Genomic DNA, 18,339 nt, shown 5'->3' with positions numbered 1-18,339 from the left:
GTTTGATTAGTAATAATGAAAGTAGGCCATACCAGTATCCCAGACTAGACAAACAACTTGCTCAAGGCTTTTTCTCTCTAATTATTAAACCTTCATGATATCAGAGTAATTGATTATTTGGCAAGCATGATCAAACCAAATGCCCTCTGCACTTAGCTATGTGGTTTGTATATAACCTTTATAATATTTTACTTAAGAAAGTTTGTAATGATCATATATTAATCTCACAGTACATACAGGTAATCAGGTTTCCAGTGAGGTAACCATCACAAACTGTGTATATAATGCTCAAAAAAGAAAGGGATAAGACCAAACATGAAAAGGTACAACCATAAGAAAAGGTGGCTCAAATAAACAATACTGAACGTTGGACATTTTTTAAATGTAAACTGGTGCAAATACATGACAAAAAAATGTATTTTATATCACATATTGCCTGCCAAAGACAGTTCAAGACATGCTTAGTGGAAATGGAGGTAGCGCTAAATACTTCAGACTGTTCTGAAGTTGTAAGTATTTAAATCTTCAAAAATGACAGTATTTTTTTTCTGGAGTATTTTCGGTACCATACACATATTCTGTGTTCTTGATTAATTTTAAAGAGAAGTAGAGAGAGAAGTAGATTATAACCTTGTTTAAATAACAAAGTGCAGGGAAGCCTAAGACTTTCGTACAGTAGGTATATTTAAAAGGGTCAATAAAAGGTTGAAACTTGAATTATTTGATGACAAAACAGAAACGAAAGAGAGAGAGAGAGAGAGAAACTGAGATAAGGAGCTGTTTCTGATTGGCGCAGGTAGGACACGTGACCAGGCTCATTAGCATATGCACAGGCAGGTGAGCGTGCGAGAAAGTAGTCTCAGGTATGTCGCGGACACACCGACCCTTGACTGGAGTTTTGTCGTTTTGCCACAGCACCTTGCTTTGAACCAAGAGACGCCACAGATAACGCCGTCGCTCGTCTCACCTGAACGCTCAAAAACCGACAGGTAACTCCCGAATAATTTACCAAATATTCCCTCAAAAGAAGACGACACTCGAACGAGCTACAACCGAAACCGTTTCCGAGCGTCTCTGTGAGTCAGAGAGACTGCAGAAGCTCCTGCATTTCTTTACCTCTCAGCGGTTTCACCTGTCAGTTCACAGCAGCAGCAGCAGCAGCAGCAGCAGGCTCACCTGAGCTGAGACGGCACCGGATCAACAGGTGCAGCAGGACCTGCCGCATTCCGCCGCGCGCAGACATGCATCCGCCTGTAGCAATATAAAACTTTAGTGGGTGTGTCGGTGTGATACATTTATCAAGGATTAGATAGGGAATTGGCTGAGGACTCCAAAAACATTTCCTTAAAAAATAAACTCTGTAAGGTGAAGGGAAAATTACGGTGAGTTTAGTTTTTTTTTCTCTTTCTTCTACTGCATCATTATATCTACGAGTTTTCTTACTTACTTTTCTCCCAGCAACAATTATGTTCATTTTTTTTTTATTAATCGACTAATTATGTTCTCATTGCAATTCTTTTCTAGTTCTGTCGATAATATATCAGAAAATAACAAAAAATCCCAAAAATTATGACGATTTGATTATTTTCAGCAGTCAAAAGGAAAAAAAAAATTGCTCCCTTACATCTGAAATATGAATTGCATCTCTGTAGCACCATAATGGTGTAGTTTGTTGTGGCAAATTTCAACCTTTATCAAAAACTGCTGCTCCTGCAATTTGGATATTGCATTTGGCAATATTGCGATTTCGATAACATTTTAATTGTGCAGCCCGGTTTTTTTATGCATTGGTGGCTCTGCTCACACAGTGTTGTATAAATCAACAGTTTTTCTGCTAAACCTTCACTCATGTTGGGCAGATTTTTATTCTATGTTGTTTCTTAGGGAAATAATACACTTGCTCAGCAGAAATTTCAACAACCCTGAACAATGTAAAACAATCCAATAGAGTAAAATAATAAACAATAAACAAAAGTGCTGCAGTTCTTGTCTTTACAGAGATGTGGTTTTAACATAATTGCTCCTCCTAAACATCTTCGCTGTCTTCCAGAGCTGATAAGATCTTTCTTATGATCTGTCTCGTGGTATATGTTTCTTTGACAGTTAGGGTACTTGCACGTTACTCAAGTCATCTGGCTGTGGGGTTTTTAGTCTTTCTGTTTCTATGAGCTTTAACTGACTACACCAGACCAGACACTGCGCACCTGCGATGATGATCTATTCCCTCTATTCGTATTCACATACATGTTTAACTGATGTTTTTTAACAGCTTGCGTTATAAGATGTGATATGACATAGACCTCTCTTAGTTAAAGCTGACTAACCTAAATGATCTATTTTTCCTCTGGTACAGAATCTCTCTGACAACGATGATTTGATCAACCCCCTAATTTGTATTTTTCTCTTTCTCAGACGCTCTGCTGTTGCTTCTACCCAACTGATGCTCTGCTAGTCCCAATGTAAGACTACAGGCATCACAGCCCTGCTCGACACTTCCCCAGAGAGGTGAATCCAAACTGAACATTGTCACATGATCTCAACCCTGTGTTATTTATTAGTGAGACTCCTGTAACTCTTATGGGTCTATAATTTCTTAGGAAGTTTCCTTGAATGAACTGTGTATTCTGGTACCAATTATAGGGAAAATATTAATAACCATAAAAGACAAGCTCACAAATACATTCATAAATGAATTCATATGATAAGGAGCATTGCTCTCCATAAATTGAATTGTATACTTACCTATAGAGAAAGAACTTTTTTTCATACTTAGTTGATTTCCTGTGCACTGATTGAAAGACTACAGTTTATGCTTTATTGTAAAGTACATCCATTTAAAACATTCTCTCCATTTTCCTTCTGCGTTTCGTCGCTAATTTGGGTGTCCGCATATATTATTGCAGTTTTTATGACAAAGGAAAAAGGAAAAAAAATATTTTGCCAGATGTGATTGCGACATGAGTAGCGTTTTTAGCGATAATGGTGATGAAATGCTTAATTTTTGATTTGATGATGAGTTTTGCTAGAATCTGTACCAAACAGGCATGTTCCCTTATGCCTTGAGCGGGATTTGTAGGCATCTCTGTTGCACCACAAAGCTTTGTTCATAACAATACATTGTAAAACATTTTCTTTTTTATCAAAAAAATTGCAGCTTCCGCAATTTCAATATTGCATTTGGCCATATTGTGATTTTGATAATGTGTCAATTAATTCCGCAGCCTGAGAAAGTTTATCTACTTCAAATAACCCTGCAAAGGAGCACTGGTACATTTTTTTTATAAGGCCACAATACATGAACTGCTGTGACCTTCAGTCATGCAGATAATTTGTGTTATGGTTTTATCTTTGGTGACAGTGCCTTTTAAGTGTTTTTCTTCCCTTATCTTGGTGTCAGCGACAGACACTTTGGCTATTGCATACCTCAACATTACATATACTTAGTTTAAGAAACTGCAAATAATCAATCAGTAGTGTTATCTGGAGTTATTCATTTACTGACCCCTCTGCCCGACCTGTGTGTGATCCCCTCCTCAGCTGTCTGTCACCATGGCGATGCAGGTGTTGATCCCACCTACAGTGTCGGTGTTTGTGTCCACCGTGCTGTCTGTGCTAAGCTTGGCGCTGCTGCTGCTGCTGTGTGTCATCAGGAAGAAAAGGAGGATGGAGGGAACATACAGGCCCAGTGCAGAGGAGAAGAAACAGACGGGATCGGCGGGGTCTGAAAAACCTGGCCTGCCTCTGCCGCTGCCAAAACAAGAGCGCCTCATATGATGAACGTATATAAATGGACTCACCCCTCGTTACTGTTTTCTGATGTTGCTTTGCTGCTGTCCTCTGGGATGTCTACGCTCTGCACCCCAACATCTTCAGACACACCGAACACTGTTTGTGCTGCACCTTTTCCTTCTTGGTGACAACGAAAACACTGATCAGACTGTCAGTTCAATCACCTGCTTCACTGCACAAAAAAGAGGAAATAAGCGTCATTTAAATTTCTGTCGAAATCCTTTATTAAATAACTCACTCCCTTTATTCTGCCACATAAAGAACATGAGTTTAAGTATATTTTGTACTTGTACAGAGGTTAGAATATTTTAACTATATTGTGTGTTCTGTATTTATATATAAAGCCTATTGTGTTTTACACTATTTCTGGTTATGAAGGATATTGATGAAAAAGACGACTGTGATGCACTTTTACGTCAGGCTCAGAGAAGCTTGGTTTCTAAAAAAAAAATCATCGAAAGAATCAGTATGCATGGTACACAAGGTGTTCTGTAAATAAACCACGAATGCGCACGACTCTTGTTTTGGAGCATTGAAGAAATGTTTAGGTAGATATTCAAAATGTTAAGTTTATTTGTTTTTAAGTTATTCAGATATTCAGATTTTGTGTGAAAACTTATGCGATAATCATTTTCATTTGTCAGTTTTAGCTGGTGGATTGCATCTCTCTCACACGCACAAAACAGTCATGTATCAGTGGCACACAGGCCATCATACAAGAGCGAATATGCAAAACATTAATTGTTCCCACCTGAGAACACATTCATTTCTACCTGGCAGCCTAGTTGCCTTAACTCTAAGTGAGGTTCACCAGTCATTATATCAAGTGTACAATTTTCAGAACAACAAAAATCTCTTGAAATATTAGCTCAGTCTCGGCTAGGTGATGTGTCAGTCAGTTTGTGTTTTTTTCCCATCGTCAACGAATCCCATGAAAAAAATGATTTAAAAACACATCAGTGAGCCACTGGATGACCAGTGCCTCCTTGAGGATGAACACACACTTTAGTTTGTTCTGACTTGATTTCATGTGCACCTCCCTGCTGCTGTAAATACTGCCAGTATTCAAGGTAGCAGGTTTGGTAGGGGGGGGGGCTTAACCCTTTAGGCTTCAAACCTCTTCTTGAGTTCAGACACTTTGAGTAGAGGCGGCTCTTCCTCCTCATGCCCTTCTGAGCGGTTGCTCCCTTCTGGTACATTGAAGTCACATTGCGGCTGAGTTTGTGCGTTCTCCCTGTTCCACAGCGTGTTGCAGGGCCTCCCAGATTCAGCCAGAGCCTTGATCCTGGACTTCACCTGGAGGCTCTGGCTGTGCCCCTGAGACGGGAAGCGTGCTACAGCAGACAGCACTTTAGGAGGGGTCGGTGTCATCTCCTGCTTCTCTTTATTTATGGCTCCTTCACTCTTTTTTTCATCATCTGCCGGAGGTTTAGGGTCAACAGTGAGACTCTGAGGCCCAGCAGAAGCTGTGAGTAGCAGATTGTCCTCCTGTCGTTGCTGCTCCTCCTCGACGTTGGGATGATGGGGACTGAGTTTGTTCAAAGATTCTGCCTCCTCTTTACCTTTCTCCTCCTGCTTCTTTTCTCCCTCTACTTCTCTTGCCTCATCCTTCTGCACTTCATTTGCTCTTTTTTCCACCTCTTGTTCCTCAGCTACTTCTTCAGTCTGACTTCGCTCATCTTTCCTTTTTTCTTTCAAACCTTCGTCCTCACGTATCTCAGCTATTGCTCTCACAGGATCCTCTCCTAAACTCACTCTCTTCTCATGACTCTCTGCCTCCGTCACTTCCTCTACCTTCACTTCCTCATAGTTATTTCCGTTGTCTATTTCTTCTTCTTGTTTTCCATTTATTGCAACCTTCACCTCTTCCTGTTTCTTTTCAACCTCCCTTTGTGTGCTTTCTTTCCCCCCTATTTCACATACTGCCAGCAGGCTCTCTGTCCCCTCCTCCTCCAGCACACTGGTGTCCAGGCACAGCGAATCAGAGTCTTCTGTCAGGTCTTCTGTGGTTTCCAGATTCCAGCTGTGCAGGCTGCCGCTGCCGCTGATGGACAGAGACAGACTCTCCTGGCTCGGGTTGGCTTGAAAACCGCGCTGAAAAACACAACAGCTGGTGTTAAACCAGAAATTACATTCATGTGCGTGTTTCAGTCCCTCATCTTCTCACCTTGGTGATATAGTCGTGGCTGTCCGGTCCAAACAGATCCAAGCTGCGTGTGCCGTACAGCAGGCCGCGGTCATGAGAGCTCCGGGAGCTGAGTGTGTCAAAGATCTCTCCCAGCAGATCCATCTCCTCCGGGTCACACAGCAGCGAATCTTCACTTTCTTCTTCATCCTTCTGGAGCTCAGGCTCCACCACAGGCCCGGGCACAGCTCTGATGAGAGCGTTTATAGACAGGATTGGGAAAAACAGGAGAAAACATTCTGCATATTCTTATCTTTTTTCTTTGGGTTTTCCACACTTTAGCATCTCTCAGTTTCTCTCCTTCACTCACCCATCCCATGTGTCTCCAGTGCCCTGCATGTTCTCCTCGCCTCTGGGAGCCCTGAATTTGTGAGCAGGCCGGCGGGGACGCGACTGACATGAGGCGACATTGAGTAACAAAGCAAAGGAATAGCAACACAGCATTCCCCAACAGATGTGACAGATGTCGGGGGGAAATCACAATAAAAGGATAGAAATGGAGCAATAAAAGGTGCAGAGGAGCACAGAGTAGCAGTGCGGGACAGCAGAATAAGCAGATTAATTAATTAGGAGGACATATATGGATGCAAAATTCTGTCAAATAAAAAAAAAAAAAAATGGGATTGTTTTGAGACAGATCTCACCCTCCCGAAGTGTTGTGTGATCGGCAGGCGATTTTGCAAGCAGTCAGATTGGGCACGGCGGTGTGACACAGATCCTCCTCTCTGTAGGATGTGTTCTTCATTGTGGGCCTGCATTAAACACACACACACACACACACACACACACACACACACACACACACACACACACACAGAGACACATACACATACATACATACATATATACACACACACAAGGAATTAGTATTATTGTAAAACCAAAGCAGAATTTGTTCAATCAAAGCATGTACCCACATAGACACTGACCCACCTTGGGTGTCAGCAGGTTTCTCAAACCAGACTTGGCGAGACCTTTGGCCTGGGAGAGATTAATGTCATTGTGAGTCATTTTGATAATGTAGACTGAATTTACTTGCAGGAAAAAACAGTTCTGCTTATACTCACCCCCATGTTTGCTTTGGACTTCATGTTAAGGATGAGCGCTCCTCCCCCTTTCTGTCAAAAGTAAAAGTGCATCAGTGTTGGACTTTTCAAGGAAATGGGAACAAACTTCAAACTGTTTTATTAAAAAGGAAAAAAAAAGCTTACCTTCAAATTACCAACTAACTGTTGATAAGATTTGCCTCTCCCTGTAAACAGACAGAACCACAACGGGAAGAGGATAAGTGGTAAATGTGTAATAGGAAACTGGACACACACACACACACAGACACACGCGCACACACAAACACACACACACACCTGTAGCAGTCTCACACTTTAAGATCTCCTCCTCAAAGAGATCATCTAGTTCCATCTCTTTGTTCAGAATATCCAAGCGACCATCAATGAACTAAAAATGAAGAAAGAAAAACAGTTGATAACTTTATTTTTAAAGTATTTGATCAAATTATAAGAGAACGTTTACTCATAAACAGTAACATTAGGATGACCTACTCACATACTGACTGAAACAGCAACCACTACCTCACCCATTAACTTAAAATTAGCATCAAAGGATGTCAGAGACATTTGTTAACTAGCTGCAACATTTCATTTTACAGTTTTTCTCAGTCACTTTGGTACATTTTGCAAAACGTACATTTCACAGCACCACACAATGGTTTACCTGCAAAAGCCTCTAACTTGCTCTAAATCCTTATGTCAATGAACAAGTTCAGTCTTTTTTTTAAAATAACCATACAGGTACTGATACCTGTACCCTAAAAGTGATACAGATATGAATAGAGCTCTTTATTATCTATGTACAATATGAGTGGAGTGGCATGTGGTATAGCGATACTTGGTTCATTCAGTGGCTCGGCGTTGGATGTTATTAGGTACTGCTGTGTTAGCTTGTACTAATTGTTGCTGGAGATGGGAGCAACAGAAAGTTTGCTGATCCAGCGTTGAGTTGTGACAGTCCAGGATCAGACCCTTGGTGCAAAAACGGATCTAATGCAGATATTGTTTGACTGAATATGTTTCTATACTTGGCTATTTTGTTAGATACTATAAAGGTTTGAGTCGTGTTATTGTTTATGAACAGAATAATGTTTAGCCATGTCAATATAACAGTGTAATTTGTAAGCATTTTCTGATGTTTCAACAGTACAAAGTTACACATTACTGTCTGTGGGAGACTGATTGCAAGATTGGACTGGATTGACATTTACGCCTTAAGTGTTTGTACTGTATTTGTTGACAGACCATGTCACTGCGATACAGAAAAGAAAAAGACAAGACTGTTTAACAGCAGTACATAGCACAATGGAAAAATATAAAATTAGAAATGTAAACATAGGAAACACCCCCTAGGCAGAACTCTACGTGCAGCGCTGTTCACCCTGCTGCCATCTGGAAAAAGATATGAAGTATCCACTGCAGAACCACCAGACTACAGAGCAGCTTCTTTCCCCAGGTTGTGAGGCTCCCTAACTCCTCCTTCAACGCCAAAAGATGTAGCAGGATTTAGGATCACCTTAAAATTTCATTTCTTCTTAAACTACGTTTAGGAAAAATGACAATAAATGTACCTTGCACCTTGTTGTACCTTGTACCCTGTATGGACATTTTCAATGTAGCTTTTCTTCACTTCACACAATCCCCTTCATTAGTTAAAGTCAAGATTGGTCTGAAAGAGATTCATCACTTCAGGACACATTAAAAAAAATGTCTGATTGAAAATTATAGAAAAATATTCTTGACAGGCTATGACAACTGGTTAACCATTTTGCATGAATGATATATGCAATAAACTAAGATGTTTTGGGGTTAAGGCTAAGACATAGGGGACATAGGACACTTTGTCATTGTAGATGTACAACAAAAATATTTTTGGTTACTTTCAGGCTGACAGCTGCACACAAATGAAATAAAACTTTGCTGAGAGTACCAGTCGGTATACTACTTCTTGATCAACATGGTATAAGCAGTTGATAATGTAGGAAAGAGCAGACAGTAATCATTTGTATTTATGTGCCAAAGCATTTGCTGATAGTAAAAAAAGAGAGAGAGAGAGAAATAAAGAGAAACTGCTTTTATGTTGTGCACAGGTGACATGACATGGTCCTTCAAGTTGTTCAATTCTGATCTGAGAAATGTACCAAAGCAACTGAGAAAAACTATAATTCTCTGCCGAGCAAGTCCTTCTCTAGTGTTGTAATTGCAGTATCTTTGCAGCAGAGGGCGGTAACTGACATGAGGCACAGTGTGTACCTGTTTGAAGGACTGTAAATGAATGGCACTCTGAAGAAACTGCCTCATACTGGCAGACTTGTGATCTAGAAACAGCTCCTCACTGAACCACAGCTCACCCTTCTGCAAAGAAAGAAAGACAGCAAGAAAGATAAGCACAGCAAAACAGAGGAGTCACAAAAATGTACATAAACATATGTATATAGCCACTAGGCATAACCAATAGAAATGCAGAGAACAATTTACATTGAAATGCATATAAAGGTCTAAACAATACATTTTAGCAAACTATTATTATCTACTCCACTACTGAGTGACTGACCTTGTGACCCTGCAGTGCGTCCCTGTAACCTCCAAACAGCAGAGCCTGGGCTTTCAGGAAGGCCCTTGAGACACCACAGCCAGGAGACACCGCCTGACGCTTTAAACATACCTTCAGCCCGGACATCTGGAGACATATGCACATTTATATCTGTGATATATATCAAGAGCAAATGCTGCAGCTAAAAAACAATTATGAGGACATCATCCGGTTAAGAGGAGCTGGGGTTGACGTGCAAAAGGTGCTACAGTTTGTTGATTGAATGGAGTGACTGGAAATCTAGAAAAAGCTCCTAATATGTTTATTGCAGCTTCTAAATAAACTTGAATAGCTGCCCACACACTACATGGTAGACATGACCAAGTACACTTTAAAATCTAAAAAGTTGATCTTAAAATAATCTTGGAAACTGATTGCCTTGAAAAGGAAAGTAAACATAACTATTAATCTTAATTTCTGTTTACTTAAGATCTACTTGTTTAATTAACTTAACATTTAGCTGTATTTACTTCATTTTGTTGAATTGTAGCAATTTAAAGACAAGTGAAATTACCTTGTTCTTTCTGCGTGTGTCATGTGATCTTCACAAAGAGGATTTTGCTGATGATGAAGTTAAGAGATCTGTGAGTTCTGCTTTCTTAACATGTTTAAGAACTAACACATATGATTGTATTTTTCATTAATTTTGTTAAGTTGCTGCAACTTAAAAATGACAAGTTTAATTAATCTAAGTTTTAGCAACTTAAGTAAACCAAGTTTTCTGTGCTATATATCTGTATTCTGCTGGTTTCAAACTAGTCAATTACATTTTCAAGTAAATTGGAGCATTAGATATAAAGTAAACATGAATTAAGATTAATAGTTGTATTTACTTACATTTTTCAAAGCAATAGCTTTCCTAGATTTTTTAAAGATCAGCTTGTCAGATTTAACATTGTACCTGTACGTGGTTGCAGCCTGCTCACGGTTCGTCTGATGATCTGGGGTGCTTGGCTGTTGATTGATTTGCTGGATGTATGAAGAATTGCTAGATGAGGCGAAACTGATTTGACTGACTGTTGCACAAAAAAAAAAAAAAATCCCCCCAAATAAACACGGCTATAGGAAAACAAAGTGCAAATCAATGGAGCACTACAAGAATTAATTAAACAATATAACTAAGATTTACCCCAAAACAGGTTGAAGATTGAAGACTTGGATCTTCCCTGCTTGACTGATTTAGCACACCTGCCTCTACAGAGAGGATCCTGATGCCAGGTCATGTGATGCATTCAAGTGACCCAAAAAATGGGAAATTATAAGACCTTGCTAGAAACGGCTCCAACAATGTTCATATCACTGAAAATGCAGCTAAAAGCCTGTTTCTATTGCAGTAACTTTTTCTGAACTATTTCAGGAACTCAAGAATCCTGCCAGGTTTCCACCAGAGGAACCAGGGTCTAAATTTGGTTGCTCTGCCACAGTTTCTGGCCCCAAAATATCACTGCTCTGAGGTTGTGCTAATGCTGATCATCACTTTTTGGGCCCAGATATCAAGCAGCTAAATCATTCAAAAAATGCATTAAAACAGTAACCAAACACTGGTGAGCTGCTTACTTTACTTGTGTGTGCAAGTTGTTGATTTTAAGTCTATCTACAGTCTAATTTTCCTGATCTTCACTGTTCTACAGATGTGGTTGTTAACATAATCAAGAGTGCACAAAGGGACTCTTCCTTCCTAATTTATTTCCAGAATTAATTTCCTGTTGCATCATATGTCAGCAGGACACCTGCGCCCTGTATAACAACCATCTGTGGTACAAGTTTCACTTAAGTAACTCTCAAGTCATACTTATTATCAAAATAGTGAAGAGTTAAGTGGGAGACAACAAAAAGATGTGTACAATCACACAAGCCTTCACATAGCGTGTGTGTAATAGTGGACTATTTCTTACCACATCTGAAGGTATCCTTTTCATGTCGTCAAAGGGGGTTTCCAGAGTGTTGGTGTCCACATTTAGAATTACAACTTCCTCTAACCCACGACTCCTCACCCTCTGTCAAACAGACACAGAGACACCGTTTAATCTGTTGGATCTGTCATTTTCTGGAGACAAACCTAGTAGATTAATAGGTTTGGTAATGTATTTGAATGACTGTAATGTGTTTTAATTGGTAGTTTACCTCAGATAGACTGGTGTGGACCCCTATTAGGTAAGGCATAGGTGCACTGTAACCAAATAAGAAAAGTTTGAATCCAATGTAGGTAGGTAATTAGGTATGTAGGTGGGTAGGTAGGTAGTTAATGAGGTAGGTAGCTAGAGTACCAGGCAAGAAGGAAGGAAAGCAGGTAGGTAGGTAAGACTTCTTACCAGCAGTAGTCCAGTAGGTGGGGTGGCAGGACAGGAATGAAGATGTGTTGCCAGTACATCGGGTATAACACAGCACTGACTGCATGCACGCAAGATGTCAGCTACACACAACACAAAATGGACGACTGTTTCAGACCACATCAACATGCAGGACACAAAAGTCTTATTGTGTGGTCTGCCATAGTCAGATGGTGGTCAATTTGCGACTATGAGGAAGCACAATGAAGATACTTCTAGCTGCACTCTGGTTTCCAAGTAGTTGCAATCAGCAGAAAGTGATTTCTGTCTGACATAAGTAAAACAGTATTAAAATAAAAGATGAAAAATGTGTTTCTTACTGTGCTCAGTTTGCTGGCAAAGATGAGAATGCGTCTCTCAAACAGCATGCTGGCATAGAGCTGGAGCAGGTTCCCAACATCCACTGCCACAATCAGCTCTGTCAAGTTCCTCTGGTAAACCCACAGACACATGCACACAGATATTAGTCTGAACAGACAAAGTGTACATAACCCGACGTGGACCTGCTGTATAAGATAGAAACCCCAAGGTTAGTTTAGTCTTTCATACTCACATTTTCAGGAATGGAAGGGAGACTTTTGGGGTCTGGAGCAATGAAATATGGAACCTGGTCAAAACGAATGAAACAAACTGCATTGAAAAACTGGGGGAATTTAATTGAAGTGTTGATTACAGTTTATGATTTAAGATTTACATTCCAAATCTGTTAGATGCAAACTATTGTGTAAGCTATTGTCTTACTTTGACACTACCTTAAAATTAAAATCATTGAAAGTGTCTGTATGGGGGCATTTTATACTGCTTCAGCCATGTAAAGTATTTACATTTTGTAATAACCTCTCTATATAGAACAGTCCCTGCATTGCAACAGTTATCATAAATTCAGCAAAACCCTGTGAATTCTGTGCAACCTTGCAAATTTGTCCACTGCAATTTAACCACAAATCTGACTATTGACAGATAAACACAGTCATAAACACAGACACACAGTGACAGGACTAACTGTTAACATGACATGGCTAACATAATCCCCACAGTTATAAACAGATGTAATGACAGACTTGAGCTGTTTTGGTGTCAGCGTGAGATTTATGGCTCGATGGGTTAGGATAGGTGGGTAAATATGACAAGTAAGGATGAGAACAAATTGTGCTGTGTTAGCTCATGCTAATTGGGCGGAGAGAGCAGGAGGAGCGGCTCTTGGAGAAGGTCTGCGCTGTGTAGAAAGGCAGCAAAAGCTGAAAGTCCTTGGAGGGGACTGACAGAACATTTTATTGTTAGTGGTGGAGTCAACCATTCCTGTAAAAAGTGCTTCCAGTTTCTTTATGAAATATCAGAGTTGTGTTAACTTACCGGATAAACCACACGGGCCGTTACCATAGTAACCATGCATGTCACCATATAATTTAGGATTTAAATGATGTGGATTAAAGCTTTAATCATATCCTTCTCATTTTTGGCACTATAATTGTCTTAGATATTTCTTTCAAGTCAAGAATTTATTATTTTGGAATGAAACTCCAAACAATAATCCACAAAATACAACCGGTTGTAGCTATGAGTCGTATTAAGGCGTTTCTCGTCAGACAAAACACTTGTTGTGTGGTCAGTACAGTCATGGGTTATTCAAAGGTTATGGACACAAACAGTCAGCAGTTCCAAAGGTCACAATGAATTGCAGACATTAGTGCAAATTGTGTTAAGTTTGGCTAAAACATTTGATTGGATGGGTGAGCAACAAGGTTTTAGTCTGCACACATCAGGTTTAGCCATCAAGCACAGACAGTCGAAGTTTTCCAGCAGGAGTTAGTCTGTTTCCACTCAGCCGTTATCCCAGACCACATGAACCCCTGTGGGACTCACCCCCTCTTGTCCCTCTGGGTGTCCAACAGGATGGGACACCTCTGTGGTGACCAATAGCTGCTCTCCCTCAGAAAAAAACACAACAGGCTAACCACTGACAGAAAACAGCCATAAAGTCAAGAGTGACTCCTGGTTCTTTTTGGATAATTAGAGATTTACCATCTGCAGAGTGACAGATCCAGCTGCCAGTGGTAAGGGCTGCTTGTAGAGCGCAGCCAGCAGCGCTTTCATCTCATTGGTCTGTTGGGAACATTATGATTGTGACGTTAATGAAACTTTAACTAGGATGTGCAGAATAGACAGCAGAAAGATTACGCACAAGCAATGAAAACTCACCTGTCCTTTTGAGAGGTAATCAGCCAAGTTGTTGAGAAGTTTGTAAAACACTTCAAACCATGGAAGATAACTGTAGTCGAATTAAAAATAATTTTCATCAGGATATTAAAGGCTTGACGATTTTGCATGAAAATTACTCTTCTATCACCCCTCTCAAACGCACTCAGACACTCTCGCACAAATGTACCTGAGTATGCAGAGGCAAGTATGTGTGCTGTTGGTGAGACGGCAGAAGCCAAACCGCTGGCATCCCTCAAGGTCAGTCAAAACAAAAGTAAAGTGCTGCACGGCCACTCCCTCCCTCGCCCTGCGCAGATGAATTTAATGATATGCAGACATAAACAAAAACAAACTCGAAATGTAAACTGGAGTAAAGACAGTTTATACTCACCTTTGTATGTCATAGGGGAAGCAGAACCTGGGTAATGTTTGACAAGACTCCTGTAGTGGGATAGAATAGTTTGTGTAAATAGAAATGTGAAAAACCACCTAAATGTTAAACCTAACGCTAATTTTCAGGTGCATATTTGTATTTATGGTTTTTACTTGCATTTACATACTTAAACCATCAAAAAACACTTTATTTTCCTAATGCAGTCTACGCTGGAACACCTGTATTCACTCTCTGTCTACAAAGGTTCGCTTAGTGCCTGTCTCTTTGAGCTTTGTCTCTAGTCTTCTCTGCACAATCATTGTAGAGGGGGAAATGACTGTAACGAACAGCTGTGCTTTTTTACTCTGAAAAATCACCAATAAAACCTTTTCATGTGACAATTTCCAGTAGGAATCACATCAAAAATCAGGGAGCAAGCAGCTACATTTAGCAGTCTAGGCTATGTTACATTTACAGTAGTGTAAACGTGCCTAAAGCAGATGACAATATAAATAAATGCGGCAAACTATGATGTCACGCTGTTGCCAGAGTAGAAAAAACAACTGGAAATGGAGTATTCAGAACAGTTTCAAGCCTGAGGTTTTTCAATAATTACTTTTACATACGTACCTCATTAGTTAAAACTTTGGCTATTTTTAATATGATCTTCCTTCCATGTTCCACTATATATTGGACACAAAATATGAAAGAGCATGGAAAGCCCCCTTACAGGCAGGTACTGAACAGTAGTTCAATAGTCCACAAGTAAAGTAAACCACAAGTAAAGCTGAGGCTAGTATGAAGGTTAGTAGTTTAACAGGTATTTGGTCATAAACCAAAGTACTGGACGAATGAAAGGTTTTATAATTTATCATGAGGGCGACACCATTGTCTGACCCAAATTCCACATCATTCCATCCAACACTGCTGCTGAGACATTTCACTCAAAAATAAAAATGACATTGATTTTATAGTGCCACTACAGAATGTCTGTGAGATTCATCCACTGGGGATCATAAATATATATATATATAAATATATATATATATATATAAATTTCAAATTTCATGGCAACCCACTCATCAGCTTTTAGGATATTTCAGTATAAACCAAATTGGTGGACAGACCAAGGATAAACAGTCTGCTATGGACATTTTTACTTGACAATGTATCCCCAAATTATTATAATATCATAGGATCTGTGGTGCAGGAGACATGAGTGGTTACCTCATCGCTGAAGTCCTCTGGAAACTGAAACAGTACACCAGGATCTATAACATTAAAAAGAATGAATACAAGAATGAACGTCTTCGCTAACAATGCAAATATTCATTAAGTACTATTAAGTACTAGAGAAGCTTTTAAATATTTCACAAGGCAACAATGGGTGGAGTTAAAAGAAGATAAAGTATGTGTGGCAACAAATTATAAAAAGGAAATTACATAAATGCTGCAAGTCAGTAAAAATAACTAATAATTTACACTTTTTCAGTCGGCTGCTTTGGTCAGATTACCAAAAACCCATCTGGTTCAAGAGTGACTAGACAGGCTGTGCGGTTTTTCTGATCACATGACAGGAAGTATGAATAACTCTCAGCTCAGCAGAAACACCTTAATTTAGATTTGTAATGTTATAAATGTATCAATAAATTATCTTTCTTGCTTTTTGAAGTTTGTTGCAAATATTAGACAGTGGTTAGCAATCAGATTGTTGTTGTGCATCAGGAAAATGACAAGAAAAAGGTGAGTCACGGGAAGAATTTGAGGAACAATTTTTATCAACTTCTCTGTTGCTTAGAAAACACCCTGCAAACAGCTCTGTAGCATAACACACACACATGCACACACACACACACACACACATACACACACTTGTATAGGCTGTAACAGGCTGTGAATCACACTATTATTGGCCCAGGTTTGCTGCACTGAATGAAGACAGGGAACTCACCTTTGTCTCTGGCTACGGGGCAAGTTGCTTCAAAGAACCAGTAGAAGGTTCGCTCAGGGTTTTGTCTGACAAGAGATTCACAGTACCGATGTCAGATTCTTCTTACATTGAAACATTTCCACAGTAATGCTGAAACTTTCCAGTTAATCTTTCCTTCATTTATCATATTACTCAAATTGTAATTTCACAAAACATAGATGATTTTGTTCTCAGGAAATTAGGAAACTGGTATGCTGTTGAGGACAAAGGTCAACTGTGATGAGACAGGTGGATCTACAGAGAGAGTTAAGTGGAGTGGTGGAATGTAACTAAGTACATTTACTCAAGTTCTGTACAATTCTGTAACAATTTTAAGGTACTTAACCTGAGTAATTCCAGTTCATGATACTTTCTGCTTCTACTCCACTACATCTCAGAGACAAATCTTGTACTTTTTTAATGCCACTATTTAATAAATTTCCAGTGAGCAATGTTGCAGATTGAGAATATTAATATAACATATCAGTAAACATTAATCAATCAATGTTATGATGTGTTATTAAAGATTAAACAATACAACATTTTTCTAAAGTAGTTCAAAAAAGCTCAACCTTTACCAGCTGCAACATTAATGTGATGAACATATTAATGCCTCAGTAATCATATTACAATCAAATCAAATTGGTGTGAAATAACTGTCTAAACTCTGAAGTGTGACAGCTGTGATCAAAATCTGACACCCCAACAATTTTAGAATATTAATCTGAAATGGGCCAATTAGCATAATAATTACTTTCACTTTTGTTACTTGTATTCAAATAACTTAACTTCAAATGACTTTTACTTTTAGTAGAAGAGTATTTTTACACTATTGTATTGCTACTTTTACTTAAGTAAAAGATCTAACTATTTCTTCCACCGCTGATTAAGTGCGATTACATTAAAAAAATTAAAGTTAGAAAACAGATATCCATTTAGCTCTGCTTTGAATAGGCCTACCATGAAGTTCATGGCAACATATAAAGGGCAAGAAAGTTGCTGCAGGAAACTTCCTGTGCAGCTGTGAGAGGAAGTAATAAAAACCACAAGAACACACTGACGGGCAGAGTGATGATGGAAGTCAAGCAAAAAAATAAAGTGATAACTCACTTCAGTCTGGAGCCCATTCTGTCTGAATGTGTCTGTGTCCATGTGTCTTTCCAGGAGGACAGAGGTCTTCAGCAGTTGTATCAGATGACAGTCATACCTCTGAAGAAGCAGTGGTGTAAATGAAGGCAGACAGCGACGGTAGCAGCAGTCTGTGCAATCAGCGCAATTCGAGTGACAGAACACTTCCTGATCTATGTCAGTATGTGTGTTGTGTCAGTGTCTGTATATGACGTCTGTTATAAGACTACCTCTCAGAGCTGTAAGCCTCATATCACTTCTCTTAGATTTCTGTTATTTGTCCTTTGATATTTTTTCCGTTTCCTTACTAAAACTTGGATGTTCTCGTCCATTTCTAAAATTAGCAGCTTCAGGTCAAAGGACAGTCTTAAGTTACAAATCTTATATCTCTGCATGAGCAGCTGCAAAAATAATCAAGATATAGAAACAGCATTTCTGCTCTTTGACCTTTGAGATTTGCATTAAAAATCTCTTCATTTCTCTACATTTCATTTAATGTTTAATGCATCTGTGAATATAACCACGAGAACTACTGCCCAATCAAGCACTATAGCATAAGGAAATGTCATTAACATACTTGTAGGGTAACAGAAACATCAGAGCAGATGCTGCGTATCTGTTTATCGCCTGATTTATCTAAAAAGAACTGCTTTTTGTCTTTAGTGTATGTTATAAACCAATAGATAAAAACATTAAAACAGCGGGC

General features: G+C 39.3%; 1 protein-coding gene across 2 annotated transcripts; it reads right to left on the bottom strand.

Annotated features, from left to right (window-relative positions):
- Positions 1 to 3,774: 3,774 nt before the first annotated feature.
- dennd1c (DENN domain containing 1C) lies at positions 3,775 to 17,786 on the bottom strand. Of its 2 annotated transcripts, XM_042484679.1 has the most exons (23): positions 17,616 to 17,786; positions 16,488 to 16,552; positions 15,764 to 15,807; positions 14,555 to 14,604; positions 14,351 to 14,470; positions 14,164 to 14,233; positions 13,987 to 14,067; positions 13,828 to 13,893; positions 12,518 to 12,571; positions 12,285 to 12,395; positions 11,947 to 12,047; positions 11,759 to 11,804; positions 11,530 to 11,631; positions 9,596 to 9,721; positions 9,295 to 9,396; positions 7,339 to 7,429; positions 7,186 to 7,226; positions 7,042 to 7,092; positions 6,908 to 6,955; positions 6,619 to 6,726; positions 6,285 to 6,367; positions 5,957 to 6,164; positions 3,775 to 5,883 (listed from the first exon to the last, which is right to left on the bottom strand). In XM_042484679.1, the coding sequence occupies exons 1-23, from the start codon at positions 17,630 to 17,632 to the stop codon at positions 4,894 to 4,896; spliced, it is 2,775 nt and encodes a 924-aa protein (XP_042340613.1). In that variant the 5' UTR covers positions 17,633 to 17,786; the 3' UTR covers positions 3,775 to 4,893. The 2 variants fall into 2 exon arrangements, with proteins under 2 accessions (XP_042340613.1, XP_042340614.1); XM_042484680.1 differs by lacking the exon at positions 13,828 to 13,893.
- Between the last annotated feature and the right edge of the window lie 553 nt (positions 17,787 to 18,339).

This window comes from Plectropomus leopardus, chromosome 4 (genome assembly GCF_008729295.1).
Source record: "Plectropomus leopardus isolate mb chromosome 4, YSFRI_Pleo_2.0, whole genome shotgun sequence".
NCBI lineage: Eukaryota > Metazoa > Chordata > Actinopteri > Perciformes > Serranidae > Plectropomus > Plectropomus leopardus.
Note: the sequence above shows the minus strand (reverse complement) of the source record. Positions and strands in the feature narration are given on the sequence as shown.